General features: G+C 37.4%; 1 protein-coding gene across 15 annotated transcripts in view; it reads right to left on the minus strand.

Annotated features, from left to right (window-relative positions):
* LOC109473002 (pumilio homolog 2-like) overlaps positions 1-13,152 on the minus strand; it is a 31,123-nt gene extending 17,971 nt beyond the window's left edge. For 11 of the 15 annotated variants that reach the window (XM_019772877.1, XM_019772875.1, XM_019772873.1 and 8 more), the window contains exons 1-5: positions 13,034-13,152; positions 12,494-12,797; positions 12,264-12,332; positions 1,083-1,227; positions 118-320 (exon numbers count right to left, since the gene is read on the minus strand). In XM_019772877.1, the coding sequence (XP_019628436.1) occupies positions 118-320; positions 1,083-1,227; positions 12,264-12,332; positions 12,494-12,787 (711 nt within the window). In that variant the 5' untranslated portion in view covers positions 12,788-12,797; positions 13,034-13,152. Of the gene's footprint in view, positions 1-117; positions 321-730; positions 759-908; positions 931-1,082; positions 1,228-4,946; positions 5,080-12,263; positions 12,333-12,493; positions 12,798-13,033 lie in introns of those variants that run through there. The other 4 variants (XM_019772872.1, XM_019772880.1, XM_019772881.1 and 1 more) reach the window with 4 other exon arrangements.
* Positions 13,153-14,215: the final 1,063 nt, after the last annotated feature.

Genomic DNA, 14,215 nt, shown 5'->3' on the forward strand with positions numbered 1-14,215 from the left:
AATTCAAGTTTTATCCTGTCTTCTGCATTTCTTGTTGTATATTTACCTTCACATGTCTGAGAACCAAGGTAAGAACTAAACTTATTCAAGGTCAAACTCCAACACAAGAATACTTACAAATCCGACCTTGAGCCTGTTCATACGCGAGTCGATCTCCTTTGACCCCGGTGACGACCCCAGCACGTACTCCACCATGCTCACGCCGAGACCGCTCGCTTCCGACGAGCGCGGCGACAGCACGGAGCCCACGTCGTTACCATGGAAACCACCCAGCGACGCTCTGCGCTGCTGCACCATGATTGGCTGCGACACCGAGTGATCTGTAAAGACATGTGCAGAAACTGCCATTTTAGATAAAAATTTAGGTAAAACATACTTGTCGAGAACACATACACTTTTTAGGGGTCTGTGGATTTAAAAATCTAAGATATCTCCTGGAAGTCTGAAATCTATGATTTTACAAACATTTAACATGATATTTGATTGAAAGAATCAGGTTTCACTTAATCTGTCATAGCAGGGCTCTCCTCAAGCAATGAAGCAAGGGTGCTCTCCCTCTCCCAAAATCATAGCTCCACACTGTTCAAATTTAGGGTTTTCTGTTAGTATTTTCCATGAAAATTTGCTGATTTTTCATCAACTGATTAAGGAACGCTTCTACCCTAAGAATTTCTGAGGAAACCCCTGCACAAACTGTATTGTTTCGAAGATAAACAACAGATTTCCCTGCCTGACATGGATGTCTGTACGCTGCCCCACAGATAAGCAAACACAGAGCTCAGCCACCCAAAACAATACTTCAATTCCTGGAATTAACGACAGATTTCCCCACCTGACAGCACAGAGATCCAAATCACAGCATAGGGGGCTCAAATATCATAGTAAGAACTATGGACAGATTCCCCCACCTGACATGGATGTCTGTACACTGCCCCACAGTTACGCAAACACAGAGCTCAGCCATCCAAAACAATATTTCCATACCCAAAAGTAACATTGATGCCTGTGTAACCCTTGTGTCATTTTACTATGATTTCTACCAACACAGATAGTCTAACTTTCATGATAACAGATTTCCCCACCTGACATGGAAGTCTGTACACTGCCCCAGGTGCTCTCTCTCCACTGGTCGCCCAGAAAGATGCTCTTCGGCTCATCTCCTGCTCCCTTACCGCCCGTGTCTCCGTCTCCACCCACATCCCATAACTTCTTCGCTGACGGCACAATCTACGGAGAAAAAGAGAAAAAGTTTTAAATTTTTATTAAACTTGTACATTTTAACCTTCTCCCTGTTACTATTATAATAGGGAATTGGTAGCCAAATGGCTACTTCAGTGTGATAAAGGTTAAATACAAATTGTTTTGGCACCAAAACTTCTTCGCTGACGGCACAATCTATGGGGAAAATGAGATAAATTTTTATTAAACTTGTACATTTTAACCTTCTCCCTGTTACTATTATAATAGGAATTGGTAGCCAAATGGCTACTTCAGTGTGATATAGGTTGAATACAATTGTTTTGGCACCAAAACTTCTTCGCTGACGGCACAATCTATGGGGAAAATGAGATAAATTTTTATTAAACTTGTACATTTTAGCCTTTTTCCTACTGCCTAACCTGTAAACAAAAGAGAATTGTTACCCAACTGGCAACTTCAGTGTGCTTAAGGTTAAATACAATTCTGTTTTGGCACCATACTTTAAATAATGTCTTGATTGATTATCAAACCTTTGTACAAAACAAAAACGATTCCACACAATTTCATGTTCATTCTTAGTATGTATTCATAGATATAGGCAGATGCAACTATTTTTAAATAAGCATTTAGTTGTCATCTTTTCTTTGACCTCTGCAATTCCTTTCAAAGAACTAAAATCAGTAAATGCTAGAAAAAAAACATACTATAGCGGATATGTTGAAAACACAGCCTGGCCAATTCTAGAATACTGAGTGCACTTAACACTCCTGAATGCCGTCATACCACCATTTCAAACCACGACCTTATAAGGGCATTTCTCAGAAACCTCCGCTAACAAGACAAAAAGGCTGTAAGCCATCTTTCAAGATGTTACAATAGACTTAACCCCTGCACCTTAAGAAAAGATTGTTTCTTTTAAGACCTGAGCTACAAATAAATGCAGCAAATGACTATGAACATTTTTCCTTCATATGTATCAACAAATTATTAATTATTAAACAAATGATTTTTTCACTCTGTACTTTTACATTCACTGTTTTCACTGTCCCTTTTGTACAGTGAACTTATCATTACAGTTAACAGATAATTCCTGGACTTTCTTTTCCCTGCACCTGTCGCCACTGTGAATATATAGTGAACATGTCCATTTTTTACAGTTATATAAGCATAGCCTTGTTTCCATATAATATCCAATACCAAAGTGGCCTATCCAAATTGCATTAAGATAAAATACAGACATTTAATACACTCGAGTGGTACAAATATATGTAGCAAATGACTGTATAATTTTCCTTCAGATGTATCAACAAATTACTTTACAGTTATAAGACTAGTCTAGTTTCTTTATATCCAATACCAAAGTGGCCTATCCAAAATGCATTAGGATAAAATACAGACATTTACTACACTCGAGTGGTCCTTACAATCCAAGTCGCCGTCATATTGAGTGAATACTTGCTGCAGAGTGGATCTTCAGGTCCCGAAGGCTATCATAAACTCTTAGAAAATGCAGACAGCACACGAGTGGAATAACAACGACTTTCCATGCTCAAATTTCTGTATAGTGTATATAATACAAGAACTACAAGGTAATAAAATAACTACTTCTGTACGTACAACATAATTCTCTACCATGTTATCTAATGCTTGTGTTGAAACAAAGTGGAAATTTCTTTAACATTCAGAAATTTGGAGTGAAGAACAAATGTGAAATGAAATAATGGCAATGGTTTCTGAACATTTTTTAGTGTGATCCATACTTCCTAAATTCTGAGTATTGCAGGTAAAACTTGCCTGGTGCAGGTAATTTTCTATGTTACCTGCACCAGTGCAGTTATGTAAAAAAAAAAAAGAATTTTGAGCCCTGCTAGCGTAATACAAATGGATTTACAGAAACTGTATCTGCTTACTGAAAAACACCTGTTTTGATCCAGATTTTCTTTCACCAAAAACCGGATGTAACCAGTTCTCTCTCCGGGGTTTCACTTTTCATAGGCAGTGAGGGGCGAGGGGCAGAAATCTTATTACCATATTTGGTCACAAAAACATGAAAATATTTTGTGACATCACGTAATATGTAACACAAGCAATGTATAGGGTGGAGACATGTTATGTGTACTACAAGGGTCTTATTGAACTGCTTTTACTGTAAATTCTGAAATGTTCACGGTGTTTTATTTTTGCAGCTAACTCTCCACTGCATTTGAATGATTGACACCTACTTAGCAAAACATATGCAACAATTTGCACACAAAACAACGATTTACAAAACCGCCATCCTCATTAATTTTATAGAACTATAAATAGATTAAAATGTCTGATGTGTGTGAAATTTGTGCTCTCAGTTCATTTAGTGACACTGAAGAAGAGTGGTGGATACCACTCAAAACATCTGGAAGTTTTCTCTGTAATTTATCTAGTAGTAGAGTTTGATTTTTCTTTGAACAAAATGTCTGATGGTCATGAATGTCAAGTAAATCCATTTTAAAAGTTTAAAAAAAAAAGGTAATTTGAAGGCAACTGCTATTCCATATGTTTGTTTCCTTTAGTGAGTTGTATCGTCTTAAACTTAAAGCAAGTTTTTTTTTAAATCTTTATTGCCAACATTTCGAAAAGCTTTTGAATGTCCAAAAGGCCACCTTTAAGCTATTGTATATTTGCTGCAGTCACTCTTGTCCTTGGTAGTACACGGAGAATTGGACCCTGAAAAACTAGTAAATACTAGTTGACCTTGTCAGGAAATGACCTTGAAAAACCGCAAGCAGACGTTTCTGTCAGCGTGACAAAGAAAAAACCAGAGGACAAACAACTTCTGTTTGGTTTGAGCAGACGAGACGACTTAAAAAAAGATTTCTGTTTGGATTCAGACAGGACTTGGCTGGGAGGATGCTTGTTTTGACGTAAGAATAGATGGGGGGGGGGCTTTTTCTCTCTCTAGTTTTAGGGTGGGATACAGGCTAAAAAGAATATAAATTTGTACTTGTGTCATAGCAAATAAATTAGAAATGCTTCACAAAGATGTATAACTTTCAACCTGGTAAGTAAGCTGTTTGGCACCAAATATTTTGAATCGGATACGGCTTTGGGAGCAAGGAAATCTTTCACAATCTATAGAAATTACTTCAGACAACTCAAACCTAAATGAACTAAAACAAACCTAATTTCAAGACAAAGAACAATCGCAAAATAGCTCCTTCTCCCAAATAAAATCATTTCAATACAAAACCATCTTTACCATTACAATGCACTACAAAAACATTAGCTAGTCAGCAATTGTCAGACAAAGGACCCCCACTACAAAGCAGTGGCTGACTGGCCTTTTTTTTTCTCAAGGGAATTTCCACAAACCCAAACCAGACAAACAAAAAAACAGGGAAAACCCTCCACAAAAAAAGCCTTCAGTAGTCTCCAAAAATTACTCTTAGGTCAAATCAACAATTGAAACTTCTATTTGTTCTTACAGCAAAAAATCAATGTTTTAGACAAATTCTGCTGCCTATTCCAGCTCTTGCAAAAGCCTGGTAAAGGAAAGAAGGGTAGAATTTATCCTCCATAGCATTCCAAAAACTGGGGTTTTGAGGGTCTTCTTGGTCTTTGGGATCTTTTATGTGCTATTTTCTGATTGCGTATAGACAACTGATTTACCCCCTAACTGGGCTAATCAGAAAATAGCTGAAGACCACCAAACCCACAGTTCTATAAGCCTGCTACGGAGGCTAGGTACTAAGGTGGAATTATTTCCTTACCATGATACCACCCACCATTGTAGTGTTATTTCCTACACAGCTGCCACGTTCCAGTTAGCACAGTTACACATCGGACAAATCTTTGTAACACTCCAACGTGGCTCTCTCTGACTCAAACGTAATGTCTGTACTGTACACCAAGCTCTGAAGCGTTTATACGCTCCTCTTATTACATCAAATCACTGAGTCATTCCAGACACCCCCATCCTTTTATGCAAATGAGGACCCTGTGGGAATACTATGATGTGGCGTGGCCACAGTTAGGTCATGCTGACTCACAGCCCTGCGAGCTGATTGGATAATCAATGTTTCAAAAAAACAAGGTCATACCATTTTATCATATAGAAAGGGAAGAAGGGTTATGAGGTACATTGTTGTAGTTGTCATATATATTTTCTGGATTTCTATATAAGATGAAAAAAATAATGTTTAACACTGTTGTCAAGTGGACATTTTGGTTTTCAAAACTTGCATAAATATCCGTAATAGTAACAATTTAATTTCCTAGGAAATATCTAAAATTATATCTATCTTTTGTGTTTTACATACTGTCACAATTTACATGAAACGTGAAATAAAAATGCAGCTACGAGAAAAAAAAAAAGACACGTAGAAAAATCATTAGGGCCACATAACAGAATGGCCCACTTCCATTTGGGGAAAGTGGGTGAAGAACTGTTATTGTTATAAAATATTCAGGACTGAACAAAGGCTGCAGATGGCAGGGACAGATAACCCCAACACACAGCAGCCAATTTCTACTGGATACAACTACTCCACTGGGGGCTGCATACAAGGGCTGGGGTATCGTTTATAACAAGAACAAGCCTGCAAAAATAATGTAAAATATATTGTAAGGAAAGCATGCAAGTTACCCCGACACACAGCAGCCAATTTCTACTGGATTCAACTATCCCACTGGGGGCTGCATACAAGGGCTGGGGTATCGTTTATAACAAGACCAGACCAGCAAAAACCATCTAGAAAATTCATAGGGCAAGCATTCAAGTCAGATATTATTCTTAAACTACAGACAAAATTCTTTTTCTAAATACCAGTAATAATTGTGACAATATGCAACATTACACACTTGTTAACTGCTGTTTAAATTTTTGCATTAAAAAGACAGTACAACAACCAATTTCATTACCAGTGCCTGAAAATTAATGAAACAATTTCATACCGTTTTGGAGCTGCCTGTATAAACTGCCTAATACACTCAAACCCTTACAGCTTACTAAACCCAACAACGTATCAAAATTTCCCTTCAAATTGATTCTGAATGCTGTAACCTTTACATGATTCTGTGTCCTATATATTATACTCCGAAGTCAACAAGAAAAATGAACAATTTCTACATGAAAAAATAACACTTATCTTCAATAAATCTCTTCAATTTATATTCGTTCATACTTCATGGCACATTTCTGATAAAAGTTATTTTGTTATCTTGTTCTGAAATATCTCAACTACTCAATTGTACTTAATTTTTTACAGTCAATACAAAGACTATTACAACAATTGTTTACCGGATCATCCATTTAACCTACGCCGTTAGGGTAAAATTCAATCTAAAATACATCGTTACTCATTTTGAGTAATCTGAATAGTAATAAATTACTTTTATTGAATCATAAATGACTGATATACATCAATTATATATATCATGCAAATATCATACAGCAAAACAGTCTTTCCAGCACCATACAATCAAGACGACAGTTTTGTTTGAAAATATCCACAAAATATGACTTCCTAATAATCAAGCCAGCAAATATGGCAACTACTATACCATATTAATTATGCAAATTTCACAACTCCCCGTAATATTCACAAGGCTCGAAATTCATTTTTGGGAATAAGTACACTGGTGCACCCAACCTAAAAAATCATGTGCACAAAAATTTTTTTGCGTGCACCATATGAAACAAAACCTCAATGCAGATCAAACATTTTATTATTTTTCTGGTACTTAGAGACCAAGAATATCCGTGTACAATTAGGTGCACATATACCCAGTATTTTGAGCCCTGGCCCGTAATATTCTTGATGTCCCGGGACCCGTATTCTCACAGTTGACGGTCTCAAGTGGTGTAATTAGGCCTCCACAACCCAATTAACATTCCTCAGCCGGCGTATAATTAAATCTTTTCCCCATCAACTTGTGAGAACGAAAATTGTCTTACGTTGGCCATGAATACAACGTTGAATCAGATTATCATACTATAGAAGCCATCACACTAAATTAACCATACATTTGCAAGTATAATATGTCTTGATATAATGACATTTGTAAGCAAAATTGTCCTGCCTTAGAAAACAACATGTTGAAATTGATTACTGTACATCATAAAATATTCACGTTTATAGCAGTTTAAAACGTACTATCTTGTTTTTGCAGTCTCCAATGTTTAGCAAAATTAAAACATGCCACAAACTTAAATCAATTTTCAGTAGAACTCTGACATTAGTACAATACAAAGAAATTTATTTCATAGTTTGTATTCGCATAATTCTCTGTAAGTAAACCATTCACAATTTATTATTCAGATTTCTACGATAAACTGAGAGGTTCAATCTCAGTAGTGATTTTTGTTTAACCTGGATCGTGAGACAAAATTTGCCCTTGCAAACCGTGATGGTTCCATGGTCATGACCTTTCCTTAAGGACAGCGGCCTTTTTAATTTAGAGAATTATTCCAAAAATCAATAAAAAAATATTTGTAAACCTTCCAACGTAATGAAGGACAGATATTTCAGGTTGAACATGGTACATGCTGCTTTCTTGGTTAAGCACGCAGCACTCACATAAAAATGGGTATGGGAGTTGAACACACATCACTACCAGTGGACCAGCCCCCTGTGCTTATGTTGTGGTGCTTCCACAACTGTGCGGCCCAAGGGCAACAGAAATGGAGATGGGCACTGCCCTATGCCTCAAACTGCGTAGGAAGGATTTTAAAACCATGTAAAAACACCACCTCTTTACTACAAGCAACCTAAAAGTCTTGGCAAGCTGGATGCAGTCTTTTAAAGTTTACAAATGCCACAATGAAGGTAGATTTCAAACATGGAAAACCAGTTACTGTACATGCAAATAAGGAAAGTTTACAACCAAAAGCCACCACGCTAACACTTTTCACAGCTGTGTTACACACAGAAACACCACCAAAACACCACATGGCGCACGTACAACCAGGACTTATACAACTCTGCCACGGCCAAAACAAGTAGTGAAGAGACTCTGACAGGGTGAAACCAATGTTTGGACAGGGGGGATTACAACCAAGGTCATACCGTAGATCATTTTAACTTTGCAGGGCTCTTAATTTCCACAGGAGGTATTTGGGACTGAAAAAAACACTGTATTATAGTAACGCTGTGTTTGCAATGTGATGCTCTTCGTTGAGAGCTTTCACCATGAAATATGCAAGCATAAAAGAACATTTCCACAAATATTTCACACCATTTGACAGTACATGTACATCTTACAAGAAAGAGCAACAGTTACACGATTATTATGTCTCAAACATGGATAAAACTAGACTTTAACTAAAATTCAGTCGCTGAACAGTTTGCTAACTTTCTCCAGCCCTTGGTCCTAACCTCCAGCTGCAAAAATGGCAGAAAATGTTCAGGCCAAGTTGACTGACATCTTGGCTAACACCCAGAGTCAGTAATAACTGTGAAAACTTTCCCATGTGTACAACATACAAATCACTTCACTTCTCTGAATACAGATTCTTCATAAATACCTCTTGAAATGCATGACCATGTACATGAACTTTGATGGACTTGGTGTTAGACTTGGTGTAACTAAAAATTCTGGTCTTGCTTAGTACACGTGTCCTGGTATTAACGTTTTTTAAGAAAAAAAGACCCAATTTTCAATTCTTGTATTTGGTCATTTGCTTAAAGACATCTGTTTGTAGTGGAATTAGTTTGGAAGTTTTTGCTGTGACCAATCCAAGTTTGCCAAGTTGCTTTTCTAATGTACACATTACTGCTGTGAAAAACTGCTTTTCCATTGTGCTCTGAAATTAAATCCTGCAAAAATTAACTAATTTACAATATTTCATACACACAAAATTCAAAAATCTAACAAGACTTTACTACAGTCAATACCACTATGCTACAATGCGACTTCTTTCCATATCAATTTCTCATTGCAAATACTGCACCTGTATTCTTATCTTCTATACAAAGCTGTTTTGACGTAAAGATCACACTTCGTACGTCACGTTTGCGTGAACAGAGTCAACCCTAGCCTTGGTTTGACCGCCTTTTTCAGATAATAATCTGATTACTTTATTTTCAACATACAGAAAGAAGAGTTCAACAGTGGCAGGTTACATCTGTTTGAGCTGTTAACAGTCGACTAAATTTAATTTGTTTCACAGATATAAGACCAGGGAATCAGATTAGGTGACAATAGTGTGGGGGTTATGGTATACGTTTGTCAGAAAGCCAAGTCAGGAACTATGCTTCAAAATCAAAGATACTTTGTTAAATATCCTCCATCCAAATGTTAAATATTTACATAAAATGATACCAAGGAACTGTATAAAGGTAAGACCTATCAAAAGCAATGCCATAGTTATCTATTTTTATGAACACAATACTAACTGGGGCTACAAACAAGATAACGGATTTAAAAATTGTATGCCCCAAAATCTTGCTACAGAAATATGGCAAAGACAATTTGCTCACTAAAGTACCATATAAAAAATGTAGGGTAAATTTTTAAAATCAAATCTGTATTTCTCTAAAAACATCAAATGTTTTTTTTAACAATTATCCAATGAAAATACGAAAGCCACTACAACATTGTGGGATCATGTTTTTCTCACACAATCTGTGTTAAACGTTACATGACATCCAGCACAAATGTAGAGCTTTTAACTTCGTCCTCTTGACATTTAGAAAATGAATTTCAAACTTCAACTTGACGGCTCGACAATGTTCTAGTGGCAGGAGAGTATTTTGACACACTGACTTTGAGCACAGATAGTACCGACTCAGAAATATGGAGTACCACTGTAAGACCATTTAGATCTCAATCTCCACTTTTATAGACTATAGAAGATACCATAAAGGAATATTGGCAGACTGAAGTACAGACAAGAACTGGGTAATATTCGCAAGATTCATAACTCTTAATACCGTCTGGAATGTTATAGAATTTGCATATTAAAAACCTTCAATGCTTTTAGATATACTAACACTGATGTATATTGATTCAAATTTGCTAGGTTTTAATTTCGTGGTAAGAAGGAATTCATAGTGTTTTAAGTTTGTGGTAAAGAACAACGACAAAATATGTTTAATGGGTTTTGAGTTTGTAGTAAGATGCTGTCATGATTGCAAAATTTCACCATTCACTACTGTGAAATAGCACTAGTATTTTCTGGACTTTATCCAAAAGATGGACAAATTTAGCCCGTACATGTATATATAACACTATTGTTTGAGGACTATCCAAGTTTTTGGTATGAGAGGGTAAGGTATATGTTCCCATGTCAAAATGATAGCCAAAGTCCCACAGGGATGTATCAAACATGGAACTAAACCTACATATGGTGTACTAAATGTCAAACCATTGACAGGGTTAGGCAGTGTACAGCGTTATATAAAGGGACTTTTGTTACTTGTTATACCAAACTTATTGACATGAAAGTTGTGCGAGTCTGTAAGGAGAATTATGGGAACAAAAATCAGGGTTCAGATCGTGAGACTTGTTCAAACGTCGGTCACACACAGACAAAAGGTTGACCCACATCTGACTATCTGGGAGCTAATTTTGCACATGCAGGTAAATTGTGAAATATTCCCTGTCATATCATCTTTGCATTTTTATACACTGGCTGTTTTTAACCACTAATGCAAAGACAATCATGACAATGAGACCATTTAGTGCCATAAAAGTCTAGTGTTTAAAATCTGGGCCCACTTTATACACAGTTTTTCATGACATTGCCAATTATACCCTGGTATCAAGATGGTAAAAAAAGTCTTGCCAGTACCAACACCTCTAGTTCCAATGCCATGAAATTTGACATGTAATTTGGACCTTGTACAGATTAACAATATTAGGCTATAGCAAATGAAGCTCAATTTAAACAACATATATATGTACTAGCAGTTGTTTTGAGTGTTACAATTGACTAGAAAACTATCCCCTTTCCCACTGTAAAATAATAGGAAAAGCAAAGGAACACAGTTCTGCAAATCTGAAACACCAAGTTTGAAAACATGCTTCTCAATATGATATCGTCAAAGACTGACGGACAATGTTGTTATGATATGATGCTTATTTGTGTACAAATCCGAAAGCTCTTGGACACAAAGAGGACATGAGAAACATACTAAGCTCTAAAATCCTGGTACAAACCAGACTGATAAATTCTACTCTGACCACGTGTACGGATAGGAACAGATACAGCATGCAACAAGTTACAACTTAACTGATAATATCTGATCAGAATTACATTACATACAAATAAAACATGTTTCATGTGGCTGGTTTTACATAATATAAAATTGTTTGGGCTTAAAAAAACTATACAAAAGCAGAGCTTTCTTGGTTGAAAGACAACAAAAATGGTAACTTTTCAGTTTGACGTGTACTACAATAAATTTTGGGAGATACCTTAAGTTGGTGAATTTTGTAAGCAACCTTTTTGACATAAAATACTGAAAGAGAAAGTCAACTAGATTTGTTACAAATTTTAACAATTCTCCTAAGAAAATGAATAAAAAGGCCAGTTAAACATACAGACATACTAGTCCAAACAGACAATAATACACGTTCGTTGTCACATATCCCATGATAACACTTATACTATTAGTATAACATCAGTGATATTCTATAACAGTCTACTTGTACAGATTTGATAACTAATAACTATATAATATCTGTAATCACAGTTCAATTACTATTGCAAATGTTACACATCAATTTAAACATACATAGAACAATTTTTTATTGTTTTTTGCAGTGTTTGTCTATAAAAATTCTTTGTGACCCAAATATTGACCCTTATAATTAGCCCTACCATAACAATACTTCACACTCATAATTATGCATGAGCCATTCAACAAATAAAAGAATCAAATCGTTTCATAAAAACAAAGCGTCTGGCCAAAAAACAATGGCTAGTATTTAAAAAACAATGCAAAAATTTGTCTAAGAGAAAGATACTATACGCCAGAAAAAGGAGCTCGCAAGGCGCGACATTTGCAACAGTGTAGCGGCTTGTTGTGTACAAATGTAACAAAGAAATTGTGACAAAGAAGGGAGGGAATTTCCGCTCTTACCTCGCTCATGTCTCTCGCTCCTTCCAAACTTAACGCCTCAAATTCGCTGTTCATGTGTGCCATTCTCATCTAGAAGGGAAAATAACGCAGGTTTTAGTCTGTAGTTTGTGTGGGAGGGCGGCAGAGTTAGGGTTTTTTTAGGGTGGGGTGGGCGCGGGAGTATGTACCAAACAAAAACGGCCATTTTGCACAAAAAAGAAAACGGCTTGGAAAACAGGTTTTAGACCTACCTGGTCTCCTATCCCGTCGTCTCCGATGGCCCAGCGAGGTTTTCTGTACCCTCCGCCGGCCCCGTCTAGCTCTCCCGGCTGCCTCTGGAAGAAATAACCGACCATGGCGTCGTCCTGAGACCGGCTGGGGAGGTTGGTCGGACCGCCGCCGCCTGGTCCCCCCGTTCCGCCGCTCTGGGCCGACCCTGCCCCGTGTCCTCCTGGATTCATGCTCCCGCTTCCTTGCTGGCCCTTCGACGCGTGTATGCTCTCCCAAGCGCCTTCATGCATGCCGAGGACACATGGAATACTCATTCCACGCTATCTAACGGAGAGAAAAAGGAGACAACTTTCAGCTCGCAAAGCGAGTCGACGAGGAGGCCATTCTTTGAAAAAATAAATATGCATTACTCGACAACAACTACGAGCTTCTCTCCTAAACAAGGCCACGTTACTCGTAACACATACAACGTTACTACACAATATACACATCAGAGTGTAGCTTAGATATTCATATTTGACAATATCTAGATGTTTTTTGTTATTGTTTTGTTTACGTACCGTGATGGCACAGGATGGCAGCCTCTCTTCGTTCCTTCTTTAGTTCATCGCGTCGGACATCTTGCTAGCGCAGGGCATTGTGGGTGCCATGTGCCGAGCGCCTGTGGGTATGACGTCATCCCCAGGGATTTGATGAACAAAGCCATGTCTGGATTTTGTAGCTTGTAAAAAAACAATTTCTGCCTTTAATTTGGGAATCATACCTTGAAAAAAAATGCAAAATAAAGCTTACATCACCATTACCTATTACTAAGAAGTATTCTGACAATGGATTCTTACAATATCTTTTAACGGAAAGGGGGATATCAACAACAAAATACTAGTACTACACATGTAAGATGTAACTGTTACATAAAATTGCCAATATTCATCCATTTTGCGATGTTTCAGTTTATAACTGATTATCTTGAGAGAATGTTTAGTGAATGAGAGAGTTGTTTCCTGCAGTAGTTGCTCATGTCTTCTCTCCAAGCAGAGGTTTAGGCGTACGTATTTTCCACGTGTTTTTAGGCATTTTATTGGGCTTTCTTTCTGTCCTGGTATCTTTTCTTGCGCCAGGCAAAATATTAGATATTGCCTGGATACTAACTGGCCAGTTTGGTACTGCATTGCATGCAGCTACCAAAAAGTCTCGGCTTGGACATCACATGGAGTTAAAAAAACTCTTTTTAAGCATCCTTGGAGATCATGAGCCCAGGTCCATAAGAAATGTTTTCCGTTGCCCGTACGCCGGTTTACTAGCGCATAACGTTATGTATAATACATGTATAACGATGTTTGTTTGGTATGATGGCAGCCGGTCTCAACTGGTTGACGTCGGAACGCGGCGGGGAACAGGAGCGTTTGTTGTTGTACCAACCAATATTTAATATTTTCCGGCTCTTTTCTCTTTCAACTTCTCCATTATTGCTTTTAAAGTTTGGCAAAGCCCATATTGATCCAACTATCATTTTTTTAATATCATAGCTTGTGCAGCTAGCTGATTTTCATTTCCTACTAATCCTAGTTTGTTGAAATCAGAAATTCAATTAACCCATTTACTTTTGGTCTTTTGTAGCCGGCGGTTTCTGTATCTGTATCTATATAGCCGGTATAGCCGCCTTTCGGCGTAACACACCAGCTTCGCAGGCACGCGGCGCGGCGGCAGCTGGCTACATTACACCGATCGACTTGTTACGGCGG

The sequence above is a fragment of the Branchiostoma belcheri genome, unplaced genomic scaffold, assembly GCF_001625305.1.
Source record: "Branchiostoma belcheri isolate BF01 breed outbred unplaced genomic scaffold, Haploidv18h27 scaffold29, whole genome shotgun sequence".
Taxonomy (NCBI): Eukaryota; Metazoa; Chordata; class Leptocardii; order Amphioxiformes; family Branchiostomatidae; genus Branchiostoma; species Branchiostoma belcheri.